We start from the raw sequence: 13,636 nt of genomic DNA, 5'->3' as shown, positions 1-13,636 counted from the left end.
AGGGCTGATACATTTCTCCGTCCCTGCAGAGCTTAATGTGATGGACAATCTATCCAAGGGGCCCTTGACAAAACAACTGCTGATAAAGGAATTTAGTGATGTGTTTACTGGGCCAGTGGAATCTGTACCAGGGGAAGTTCATTTCGACCTTGATGTGAGTGTCCCTCCAGTCCAATGTGCACCACGCAATGTGCCAGTGGAATTAAAACAGGCAGTTAAGGCACAGCTTGACCAGTATGAGGCCAATGGACCCTTGACACCAGTGACTGACCCAACTGACTGGATAAGTAACATGGTGATTGTAAGGAAGCCAAATAAGCTACGAATATGCATAGATCCCAAATTCTTAAATATGGCCCTGAGACGATCTCACTACATCATGCCAACTCTCGAGGATGTTTTGTACAAGCTGCCAAAGGCACGTCTGTTCACACTTGTTGATGCCCGGGATGCATTATGCAGTTACATGACAACCTTCTGGACTCCGTGGGGCAGGAAAAGATGGCTCAAACTGCCTTTTGGAGTATCAGTTGCACCAGAGGTGTATCAACATAAACAACATGAACTATTGGCTGGACTCAGTGGTATTGAACCAATAGCTGATGACATCCTTGTGGTTGGCTGTGGGGACACAGATGAGGAAGCAGAGCAAGATCATGATGGCAAACTGCTGGAACTGATGAATCGTTGTAGGCAGGTAAAATTGAGACTTGGCATCAAAAAACTGCAATTCAAGGTCAAAGAGGTCTGCTTTCATGGACACATTCTAACCTGGGAGGGTTTGAAGGCTGACCCAGAAAAAATCAGAGCCATACTGGATATGCCGCAGCCAGCAAATGTGAAATCCCTGCAACACTTCATTGGATTTGTTACCTATCTAGCTACAGCAGCAGGTGGTACACCTGACTATGCACAACACACAGTTTGCAATGTTCAGCGGGACCTGAAGGTCCTGTCACAGATTAATCATTCAGACTATTTATACGTCACGGACCAACGATTGCTTCAGATAAAACAGCACACTGAAACCGATGAGAGTTTGCAGGCTCTTAAATATGTTGTTCTGAATGGTTGGCCTGATTCCAAGTTGGAAGTGCCATTACTTGTGAGAGAATATTGGACTTTCAGAGATGAAATCGCCATTCAAGATGGTATACTGTACAAGGGGCCAAGGGTCATCATTCCTAAATCTTTAAGATGGGAGATGCTGACTCGTATTCATGCCAGTCACATTGGCGGCGAAGCATGCTATAGGCAAGCACGTGATACCCTATACTGGCCCAACATGCAGAACGAGATTAGAGACTTTGTTAGCTGTTGCTCACCATGCAATGAATATGCGCAGGCACAACAGAACCTATGATGTAGCATGTGCTGCCCACCCGGCCTTGGCAAATTGTAAGCATGGACTTACTGAATTATGCTGGGCAGGATTTTGTACTAATTGTTGATCAATATTCCGACTTTTGGTAGATTGAGCTACTTCCTGACCTGTCTGCTGACACTACCATCAAGCATTGTAAAGCACAGTTTGCACGTTATGGCCAGCCGGATAGAGTCATCTCGGATAATGGACCTCAATTTGCATGTGAGCAATTCAGACGGTTCTCTACAGATTGGGGATTCAAGCATGTTACCTCATCCCCGAGGCACCCGCAAGCAAATGGCAAAGCGGAATCAGCTGTCAAGATAGTGAAGAATCTTTGTAAGAAGGCCAAGTTTGATGATACTGATCCATGGAAGGCCATTCTGCATTGGAGGAACACCCCATCTGAAGGCATGGACAGTAGTCCTGCACAGCGCTTGATGTCTAGGAGACTGAAGACTTCATTGCCTGTGGCCAACATATTACTTGATCCTTGTGTGGTTACAGGTGTCCTGGCGAAACTGCAGCAGAGGAAACAGATTGCCAAGCTGTCATACGATGTGTCTGCTAAAGACTTACCTGAACTAAGCATTGGAGAGCCAATCCGTATGAAGCCGCTTCCATGTGACAGGACCGGTCGCTGGAGACTGAGTTCCTGTGTTCAGAGGGTTGCTCCTCAATCATATCTTGTGTATGTAGAAGGCAGTCTTTATTGCCGCAATCAAGTGGACCTGCGAAGGGCAGAACGATTCACCGCATAAGCCTGTGAGCATCCTGCACGTGATCCTCCTGAGGTGCTCAATGCCCCAACTTCTACTGGACCATATACTCAAAGCAGAGAGAACTCCGCTGTCATATCGGGATACAATGAGGATGACAAAATGCAGCTACATATCCCGTCAAGTTCTTGTCTGCCAAACACACCAGCCAGGAAAGAGGGTCGCTCCTTGTCAACACCTTCTGGAGCTGAACGGATTTCTCCAGGCAAAATCCCTGTGGCCTTGCGTAGTGGTTGAGTTTCAAGACCACCAGATAGACTCAGTCTGTAGTGTATCTACCAGTAACACAGCATGCCATGTTCAAGACTGTTCAGGATCTGTTTTAGTTTCATTGTTTACAAGTAGAGATGAGCGAATCGAACCAGGCGAAGTGGAATTCGATTCGAATTTCAGGAAAAATTTGATTCGCGTCGAATCCGAATATTAGCCTACTTCGGGTGCGCGAATCGGATTTTTCCCGATCAGCCGGCAAAAGTGTCCCTGCAGAGAGCTCCGCTATTTCTGACAGTTCTCTGACAGTTCCTTCACATGTACAGCGGTTGAAACATTGTATCTATTTGTTTCCATTTAGGATACAGATGTTTTTATTCGGAAACAGATACAATGTTTCAACCGCTGTAAATGTGAAAGTCAGAGAACTGTCAGAAATAGAGCAGCTCTGCAGATACACTTAGCGGAGATCTGCAGATACACTTTTTGCCGGCTTGGAATTCTTCTTATTTTCATCCTACTTCTTCTTCATCCTCATCCTCAGAAGAAGAAGAAGAGGATGAGGATGAGGATGAAGAAGAAGAAGAAGAAGAAGAAGTAGGATGAAAATAAGAAGAATTCCAAGCCGGCAAAAAGTGTATCTGCAGAGCTCCTCTAAGTGTATCTGCAGAATAGAGGAGCTCTGCAGATAGACTTTTTGCCGGCTTGGAATTCTTCTTATTTTCATCCTACTTCTTCTTCTTCTTCTTCTTCCTCTTCATCCTCATCCTCTTCTTCTTCTTCTGAGGATGAGGATGAAGAAGAAGAAGAAGAAGTAGGATGAAAATAAGAAGAATTCCAAGCCGGCAAAAAGTGTATCTGCAGAGCTCCTCTATTCTGCAGATACACTTAGAGGAGCTCTGCAGATACACTTTTTGCCGGCTTGGAATTCTTCTTATTTTCATCCTACTTCTTCTTCTTCTTCTTCTTCATCCTCAGAAGAAGAAGAAGAGGATGAGGATGAAGAAGAAGTAGGATGAAAATAAGAAGAATTCCAAGCCGGCAAAAAGTCTATCTGCAGAGCTCCGCTAAGTGTATCTGCAGAGCTCCGCTATTTCTGACAGTTCTGTGACATTCACTCCATACAGCGGTTGAAACATTGTATCTATTTGTTTCCATAAATGGAAACAAATAGATACAATGTTTCAACCGCTGTATGGAGGGAATGTCACAGAACTGTCAGAAATAGCCTATTTCTGACAGTTCTGTGACATTCACTCCATACAGCGGTTGAAACATAGCCTATGTTTCAACCGCTGTATCTATCTGCAGAGCTCTGCTAAGTGTATCTGCAGAGCTCCGCTATTTCTGACAGTTCTGTGACATTCCCTCCATACAGCGGTTGAAACATTGTATCTATTTGTTTCCATTTATGGAAACAAATAGATACAATGTTTCAACCGCTGTATGGAGGGAATGTCACAGAACTGTCAGAAATAGTGGAGCTCTGCAGATACACTTAGCGGAGATCTGCAGATACACTTTTTGCCGGCTTGGAATTCTTCTTATTTTCATCCTACTTCTTCTTCTTCTTCTTCTTCTTCATCCTCAGAAGAAGAGGATGAGGATGAAGAAGAAGAAGAAGAAGAAGTAGGATGAAAATAAGAAGAATTCCAAGCCGGCAAAAAGTGTATCTGCAGAGCTCCACTAAGTGTATCTGCAGAGCTCCGCTAAGAAATAGCGGAGCTCTGCAGATACACTTTTTGCCGGCTTGGAATTCTCCTTCTTCTCATCCTTTTTCTTCTTCTCATCCTTCTCCTTCTTCTCATCCTTCTCCTTCTTCTCATCCTTCTCCTTCTTCTCATCCTTCTCCTTCTTCTCATCCTTCTTCTTCTTCTCATCCTTCTCCTTTTTCTCATCCTTCTCCTTCTCATCCTTCTCCTTCTTCTCATCCTTCTTCTCATCCTTCTCCTTCTTCTCAACCTTCTCCTTCTTCTCATCCTTCTCCTTCTCCTTCTTCTCATCCTTCTCCTTCTTCTCATCCTTCTCCTTCTTCTCATCCTTCTCCTTCTCCTTCTTCTCATCCTTCTCCTTCTTCTCATCCTTCTCCTTCTTCTCATCCTTCTCCTTCTCCTTCTTCTCATCCTTCTCCTTCTTCTCATCCTTCTCCTTCTCCTTCTTCTCATCCTTCTCCTTCTCCTTCTTCTTATCCTTCTCCTTCTCCATCTTCTCATCCTTCTCCTTCTCCTTTTTCTCATCCTTCTCCTTCTCCTTCTTCTCATCCTTCTCCTTCTTCTCATCCTTCTTCTCATCCTTCTTCTCATCCTTCTCCTTCTTCTCATCCTTCTTCTCATCCTTCTCCTTCTTCTCATCCTTCTCCTTCTTCTCATCCTTCTCCTTCTCCTTCTTCTCATCCTTCTCCTTCTTCTCATCCTTCTCCTTCTCCTTCTTCTCTTCCTTCTCCTTCTCCTTCTTCTCATCCTTCTCCTTCTTCTCATCCTTCTCCTTCTCCTTCTTCTCATCCTTCTCCTTCTTCTCATCCTTCTCCTTCTTCTCATCCTTCTCCTTCTTCTCATCCTTCTCCTTCTTCTCATCCTTCTCCTTCTCCTTCTTCTCATCCTTCTCCTTCTTCTCATCCTTCTCCTTCTTCTCATCCTTCTCCTTCTCCATCTTCTCATCCTTCTCCTTCTCCTTCTTCTCATCCTTCTCCTTCTTCTCATCCTTCTCCTTCTTCTCATCCTTCTCCTTCTTCTCATCCTTCTCCTTCTTCTCATCCTTCTCCTTCTTCTCATCCTTCTCCTTCTTCTCATCCTTCTCCTTCTTCTCATCCTTCTTCTCATCCTTCTCCTTCTTCTCATCCTTCTTCTCATCCTTCTTCTCATCCTTCTCCTTCTTCTCATCCTTCTCCTTCTTCTCATCCTTCTCCTTCTCCTTCTTCTCATCCTTCTCCTTCTCCTTCTTCTCATCCTTCTCCTTCTCCTTCTTCTCATCCTTCTCCTTCTCCTTCTCCTTCTCCTTCCTCATCTCCAAGGGCATTTAAATTAAAGGTACAGTGTTCTGCACTAATTTAAAGGCTCTCTGAAGCCTAGAAACCCTTTTTATAAGTTAACTTCGTAGCGAATAAATTCGCATCGAATCGAATTTCTTCCTGAAATTCGGCGAATCAGCCGAATCAAATTTTTGAATAATTCGCTCATCTCTATTTACAAGGTTTGAATTGAATGTAAAAAAGGGAGACGTTATAGAGTCATTCTACAAATACTGTGACCCGACTTGTATCCGGTAATATTGCATCGCCTTATACTTCCTGCTTCCTGTTCTATGCTGACCTGGATGCAGTTCTGTTGTACAACATGATTCCTCACACCAGCAGCTTGTGTTGTCTGCATTCCTGTACATGGAACAACTTACTTTGAGAGGAACACTGGAAGCTGTGGCAGCTCAGCTGCTACACTGGCCCCAGACACCCGGCATCTTCCTCTGTCCTTTCTTCCTCCCCTCTGCTGCCCCTCCCCTCAGCTGAAGGATCATTCATGATGTGGTGGCGTCGCACACAATGAGTGCAGGCCTGTGCTGTGCCCAGGTGCCCCTAGGAGGCAGTGTACCCTAAGTAGCCACCTAGTTTGCCTCGTGGAATCACTGGCACTGTGTATACATATATAAACACTGCAGTTGTCAAGTGGTTTACCAGGGTTATGGCTGAAGAAATGAGCCATAACCCTGGTACTGTTTTTTTTTTCAGCGGCCGGCTTTCATATGAAAGTGGTCCTAGTGGCCCTTGAACTGATGGATTGCTTTCTATAGTGGTGGAAGGGGGCGCCCCCCCCACCTCCCGTGGCTCGCTGGTGTTTCTCAGGCTTACTGTTAACGCCGGCCTGCCAGAGAAATGATCTGATGGTGCAACCTCCTCAGGATGGCGGCAATGAAAGATTCTTTGGTCTTTGATCACCTCTATCATGATGGTGGACCAGAACGCCGTCATGACATTAAATCCAGTCGGCAGTGGAAGTAAACAAATATTTTTCTTTTTTAAAGCAACAGTTCAAAAAAAATATTTTTGTTTAAACCTGTTTTTAGAGGCTTGGTGTCTTTTTTAGCTCAGATCTTCATGAGGACCTGTCATGTATATGTCTATTACAAAGGATGTTTACATTTCTTGTATTAGGAATAAAAGTGATACAAATGAAAGGGACAGTAAAAAAACCAAAAAAAAGTGCCCCCATCCCACCGTGCTCACATGCAGAAGTGAACCCATACATCAATTATGTGCGCATATGTAAATGGTGTTTGCAGCACACATGTGAGGTATCGCTGTGATCGTTAGAGTGAGAGCAATAAATCCAGCGCTAGACCTAATCTGTAACTCTGAACTGGTATTCTGTAAAAAAATTATTAAAGCATCGCCTATGGAGATTTTGAAATTCCGTAGTTTGTTGCCTTTCCATAATTGTAAAGCATGTTAGTTATCTATTTTCTCGTTATAACATCCTCTTTTATATTTTATAAAAAAATTGGGGTATATATTGAATTTTGTTTGTCTTAATTCACTGAAATGTATTTTTTTTTTTTTAAATAGTGTTTTAAAAAGAGCTGTGCAAATACCATGTGACATAAAAAAATTGAAACGGTCGACATTTTCGCTCTCTAGGGTGTTTGCTAAAAAATATATAATGTCTGGGGATTATAAGTAATTTTCTAGCAAGAAATACCAATTTAGACTAGTTGTAAACAAAACGTCCTGGAAAATGTTTGGTCTTCAAGCTGTATAAACATTCCGGGTGTTATTCGTTACTTTTGTGTGAATGATGAAACATCTGCAAAGCAGTTTTTTTTTTAACCGCTTATCGCCTGGCCACCGCACATTAACGGACAGGTGGGATCTTCATCGTTCTGCGTGGATGTTCCTGAACTTCCATCAGAACATGGCCGTGCAGCTGCGTGCTCTGTGTGCCAGTGTCCCCTGAGCAATGCCACTTGGCAGGACGGCTCTCTGATTGGCCCTTCTGATCACATGATGGCTATGTCCAATCATAGCCATCATTTAATGTCAACACAGCTGCCATTCAGTTGATTGGCTCTGCCTCTCCTCACACAGAGCCCGCTAGTAAGGAGAAGCAGAGCCGATCTGTGAAAACTGTGAGTTACACACGAACTGATCACCCCATAGTGTACCCCACACAGCTGTCAGTGCACCAGTGATCCACATCTGTCACACAGTACCAGTGTAAAATTCCACATCTGTACCAGTGATCCACATATGTCACAGTGTACCAGTGGTCAACCACTTCTGTACCAGTGATCAACATGTGCCACTACCTACCAGTGTAAAATTCCACATCTGTGCCAGTGATCAATATCTGTCACAGAGTACCAGTGTCAAATCCACATCTGTACCAGTGAACATCAAAATGTCTAAAAAATGATACACCAGCGAGCTGGCTTTCCAGACACTGAGTATGATGGACGAGAGTAGCAGGGAACTCTCTGTCAGACTCAGATTCTGAGTATGAGCCAGTTAAAAGCAGTGGGTCAGCAACAGATTTTGAGGAGGAGAGAGTCCACACAAAGAGGTTCCGGAGAACTGAGAAGGAAAGAGTCCACACAAAGAGGTTCCGGAGAACTGAGAAGGAAAGAGTCCACACAAAGAGGTTCCAGTGATCTGAGGAGGAGCGGACATCCACCAGTAGCGCAGTGGCGAGTACAAGCAGCGCAGAACTCCCAGAAGATAGGCCAGGCATCCACCAGTAGCACTACAAATCCTGATGCTGTAGCGAGTACAAGCAGGGCTACATTCCCGATGATAGGCCAGGCACTAGTAGCAGGGTTTCCCATCCACAACGAGGTAAAGCCCATACCAGCCTCCCAGATGTACGTTTATATTCCACGTGGCTGCCTGCTAATTCGGCAGAACCTGCAATTTCCCCTTCTACAGCACAGCCAGGCCCTCAGATACAAGCAGAAAATGATACCCCAATTTGTTTTTTTCATTTATATTTTACTAATGATTTGCTGTATTACATTGTGGAGCAGTGTAACCTGTATGTCAGTTAATATATAGCCAGCAATCCCAATTCATCATATGCCCGCCCATTTGTGTGGAAACCCCTCACTGTGGAGAAATTAAAAATTTACTCTGAACATGGGACTGACAAAAATAAATGAAGTCCTTGCCTACTGGTCTACCCAACCTATACATCATATGCCAATCTATTCATCTTGTATGCCCAGAACACTCTATGAGATGACAAGGTTTTTGCATTTCGATAATAATAATGCCCTCCTCCAAATCATCCTGATTATGATAAGCTATTCAGAATTTGGCCACTAATCACCTTTTTTTGCTGTACCTTCAAGGAAATGTTTACCCCCGACAAAAATATTTGTGTGGATGAATCCCTAGTCCACTTTACTGGAAGGCTTGGCATCAGACAGTACATCCCCAGTAAACGGGCCAAATATGGAGTAAAATTCTACAAGGCATGTGACAGGGCCACGGGATATACTTACAACTTCAAGATTTATGAGGGAAAGGACAGCCAGCTAGACCCCCCCCTGGATGTGTTACCTATATGGGGACAAGTGGCAAAATTGTTTGGCTGCTTATAGAACCACTGTTCGAGAAGGGTTACCATTTGTATGTAGATCCTTTCTACACAAGTCTCCCATTATTCCACTCTCTCTATTTGAAGAAAACTGTGGCCTGTGGGACAGCACGGGTCAACCACAAGGGCTTCCTACAATGACTGGTCACTACAATATTAAAACTGGGTGAAACAGCCAGTTTGCGAAATGAAGAGATTCTAGCTCTAAAGTGGAAAGATAAAAGAGATGTCTATATCCTTTCCTCAATTCATGATGACATCTTGGTGGAACTTCAAACAAGACAAGGTTCTGTCCAGAAACCAAGATGCATGACTATAATCAGTTCATGGGGGTGGGGAGGTGGATATGAATGACAAGATGTTAACAGCCGTACTTAGCCACCAGGAGATCAATCTATTTGTATAAAAAGGTTGCCATCTACTTGTTTCAGTTAGCCCCGTACAATTCTTATGTCATCTTTTGTAAGTGCACACAAAGATCCCTAACCTACCTGAAGTATCAATATTGTTATGGACCTTCTCTATCTACCTGGCCATACCGCTGAACAAATTCACTTTGATTCATTGACCAGACTCCATGAGAGGCATTTCCCCGATATCCTCCATCTTACCCAAACAGGCCGCAAACCCCCCCAAAAAATGTTGTTTATGTTCCAGTAACCCAATTCTCCATGACACCCGAAACTGCTGTCCCCAATGTCCTTCCCAGCCAGGACTCTGTATTGGAGAGAGCTTCCGGATCTATCACACAACACTACACTATTAGTGAAGATATTTTCCATTGTCCACTATCACCTATTTCCCTGTATGACCTGGACTGTTTATCAACAATGCCTCTGCTTACCACCTGAACTCAGCTTAGACTGTTTATTGACGATGCCTCTGCCTGCCGCTTGAACTATCAACCACGTTTCTGCCTGTGAATTGACATTGGCCTGTTAACCGACTGTGCTTTTTGACTGCCTTCTAAACTGATCTTATGCCCTGCCACTGTATTAGTTAGATTCAAGACAACACAGGGGTCTCATGTATGTGAGAGTCTCCGGAATAGATTTTCTGAGTGTAGAAAACAAAGTTTTTGTTTTTCTCCGGGTTTTGTAATTCCCGCAAAAAGGTCTGTTCATCCCCAGGCTTCGAAGAGGTTGGGTGGGATGAAACCTCTACCCCTGTGCTCAGGTCCCACCTGACCAAGGCCCTAAGCCTGATATTTCTGCCTTCTGCCAACATACTGCCATCATGCCTCTGCCTGCCGCATGAATTGACCACACCTCTGCCTGCTACCTGTACTATGGACCGTGTTCCTACCTACTACCAGGACTGATATTTTGGCTTCCTGTTTAAGAACCACCCCTTCCTCTTTAGGCCCCACCTCTTCCTTCCTATTAGAGCTCGACCCACTGACAACATAGATGGGGTGCTATTCCTCCCACTGACACCAATGATGGTGCACTATTCCTCCCACTGACACCAATGATGGGGCACTATTCCTCCCACTGACACCAATGATGGGCCACTATTCCTCCCACTGACACCAATGATGGTGCACTATTCCTCCCACTGACACCAATGATGGGGCACTATTCCTCCCACTGACACCAATGATGGGCCACTATTCCTCCCACTGACACCAATGATGGGCCACTATTCCTCCCACTGACACCAATGATGGGGCACTATTCCTCCCACTGACACCAATGATGGGGCACTATTCCTCCCACTGACACCAATGATGGGGCTCTATTCCTCCCACTGACACCAATGATGGGGCACTATTCCTCCCACTGACACCAATGATGGGGCACTATTCCTCCCACTGATACCAATGATGGGGCACTATTCCTCCCACTGACACCAATGATGGGGCACTATTCCTCCCACTGATACCAATGATGGGGCACTATTCCTCCCACTGACACCAATGATGGGGCACTATTCCTCCCACTGACACCAATGATGGGGCACTATTCCTCCCACTGACACCAATGATGGGCCACTATTCCTCCCACTGACACCAATGATGGTGCACTATTCCTCCCACTGACACCAATGATGGTGCACTATTCCTCCCACTGACACCAATGATGGGGCACTATTCCTCCCACTGATACCAATGATGGGACACTCTTCCTCCTAGTGATACCAACGATGGGGCACAATTCCTCCTAGTGATACCAACGATGGGGCACAATTCCTCCCCCTTATACCAAATGTGGCAATATTTACTACCACTGATGCCAGGAACATTTCCACTCCCTCTTGCTACAGACCGGCCCCCCCAAAGTCTGAAGGACAATAAATTGGCCCTTTGTTTACAAAGTTTGGAGATCCCTGTCTTAGATGATCGGTGGGTGCTGGCACTTATCCATTGGCTGGTATCCGCTGATCGGCTTCCATTGCTGTGCTGACCCTGCTCCAGCTCAGGCTTCCTCCCTCTCCCATCCACAGCCAACATACCTGGCTGCAGCAGCACCATCTGCTCTGCCGCACAGACACTTACCATACCGATCAGCTGTCGTCCTTCTCTGGCTGCTCTCCTCCTCTTCACCGGCTCCGGCTGGCCCCTTACTTGATCATCGTGCTAATGCTCGGCTCCTCCTCTCCAAGCTCCGCCTGCTCATTAGTGATTGGCTGCCTGCGTGCCTCTCCTGAGCTACAGATCTGGCGGCCAATCAATGGTGAGGAGGCGGAGCTTGCAGTAGAAGGAACAGGCTGCCATAGGCTGCCCAGTGATCCTGGGGGTGTGGCCAGATGTGAGGGGCTGCATGGCATCCCGTCCACATCGCCATCAAGATCCAGGGAGATGAATACACCAGATGGACTCACTCTCCACCCCTCCAGCAGCGCCTCCTGGACCGGATCGAAGTGGAACACGGAGTCGTGGACACAGATAAGACACAGAAGCCCCTGTCCCTTTCCCACAGAAGTGTCCCTTCCGTGGGAAAAGGGGGGGGGCACTGCCACTGCGCTGCCCCCCTGAAAAGTGTCGCTCTAGGCAAATGCCTTGTTTGCTTTGCGGCAAATATGCCCCTGTTGCTACCATAGCTTGTAGACTCTATACCTTCCACACAGACCAAATAATACACACCGATTGGGATTATTTTTACCAAAGCAATGTAGCTGTATACATTGTGGCCCAAATTTATGAAGAAAAATTACTTATTTGCAAAATTGTATAACAGAAATGAAGAAAAATGCATTTTTTTTCTAATTTTTCGGTCTCTTTTAATGTATAGCACAAAAATAAAAAACCCAGTGAAAAAAGGAACACGATTATCATTCAAAGTGTGAGAGCGCTGAAAGCTAAAAATTGGTCTGGGCAGGAAGGGGGTGACAGTGTCCGGTACTGAGGGGGTTAATATAGACCGACCCCTAATAGTGATCCCAGGATTGCTGGAACCCGCCGCATTGTGAGATTTGTAGTCATGGATTTAGTGTAATGTACAATCATTTCTCTTGTTGTTGTTATCTAATGATTATTGTTTTGTATCTTTCATTATATAGAGGTATCTTCCAGGATATCACACAGTTGGGATCTTTTCAAGGTCATCAGAGAGTGACTATGAATGGCTTATCAACCGACTAAAATCAAACTACTTCTATATCAATATGATAACCGTCCTTCCTCACTACATCTCCAACAATGGCGGGCAGCAGTTCAGGGAGGCCGTCTCTCGGTGCCTGTCCGGTATTTTGTATCACAGCAAGAAAAGAGGACCAATCAACATTGTGGGCGTCACCGACTCTGTATATGATGAGGAGCTGAGATATCTGTGTGATCACCTAGGTAAGAGGTCATCATATATGTGGCTGATTCATAACACACGGCTACATGGGCTGATGTTCCATCATGTATGATTCGGGTAGTAGGGTTCATCACTGCCCATCCCCCACACACAATCATGGCCAAACATCTTGTCCCCCCGGCATTTGTCAGATAACGCCCCACTTCACCCAGAAAATTGCTGCAATGACAAATGTTCCGGCATTCTGGTGTTCATTTCTTGTGTTTGTATTGTATGACACCAAAAAGTGGAGAAACAACAAGCCAAATCTGACACCTTCCACCCAAAACTACAACAATGGACCCCAAACATCCTTCTACCCCAACTACTAAACCTCCTACTACCCCAACTACTAAACCTCCTACTACCCCAACTACTACTCCAATTACTACACCTTCTACTACCCCAACTACTACTATCCCTACTACACTTCCTACTACCCCTCCCTCTACACCTACTACCCCAACTACTATTTCTACTACACTTCCTACTACCCCAACTACTACTATTCCAACTACCCCTCCTACTACCCCTTCTACTACTATTCCTACTACACCTCCTACTACCCCAGCTACTACTACTCCTACTACACCTCCTACTACCCCAATTACTACTATTCCTACTACACCTCCTACTACCCCAACTACTACTATTCCTACTACCCCAACTACTACTATTCCTACTACACCTCCTACTGCCCCAACTACTACTATTCCTACTACACCTCCTACTACCCCAACTACTACTATTCCTACTACACCTCCTACTACCCCAACTACTACTATTCCTACTATACCTCCTACTACCCCAACTACTACTATTCCTACTATACCTCCTACTACCCCAACTACTACTATTCCTACTACACCTCCTACTGCCCCAACTACTACATCTCCTACTACCCCAGCTACTACTATT

At 45.1% G+C, this 13,636-nt stretch overlaps 1 protein-coding gene across 1 annotated transcript in view; it reads left to right on the top strand.

The window, feature by feature from the left end:
• LOC149459567 (uncharacterized) overlaps nucleotides 1-13,636 on the top strand; it is a 172,752-nt gene that overhangs the window by 111,171 nt on the left and 47,945 nt on the right. Inside the window, exon 9 of the mRNA XM_089680930.1 lies at nucleotides 12,438-12,720. Within this exon, the coding sequence (XP_089537056.1) occupies nucleotides 12,438-12,720 (283 nt within the window). The remainder of the gene's footprint in view (nucleotides 1-12,437; nucleotides 12,721-13,636) is intronic.

This window comes from Staurois parvus, unplaced genomic scaffold (assembly GCF_062004578.1).
Source record: "Staurois parvus isolate SC_StPar_1 unplaced genomic scaffold, SC_StPar_1.0 ptg000254l, whole genome shotgun sequence".
NCBI lineage: Eukaryota > Metazoa > Chordata > Amphibia > Anura > Ranidae > Staurois > Staurois parvus.
This window is presented reverse-complemented; position numbering and strand designations above follow the sequence as displayed.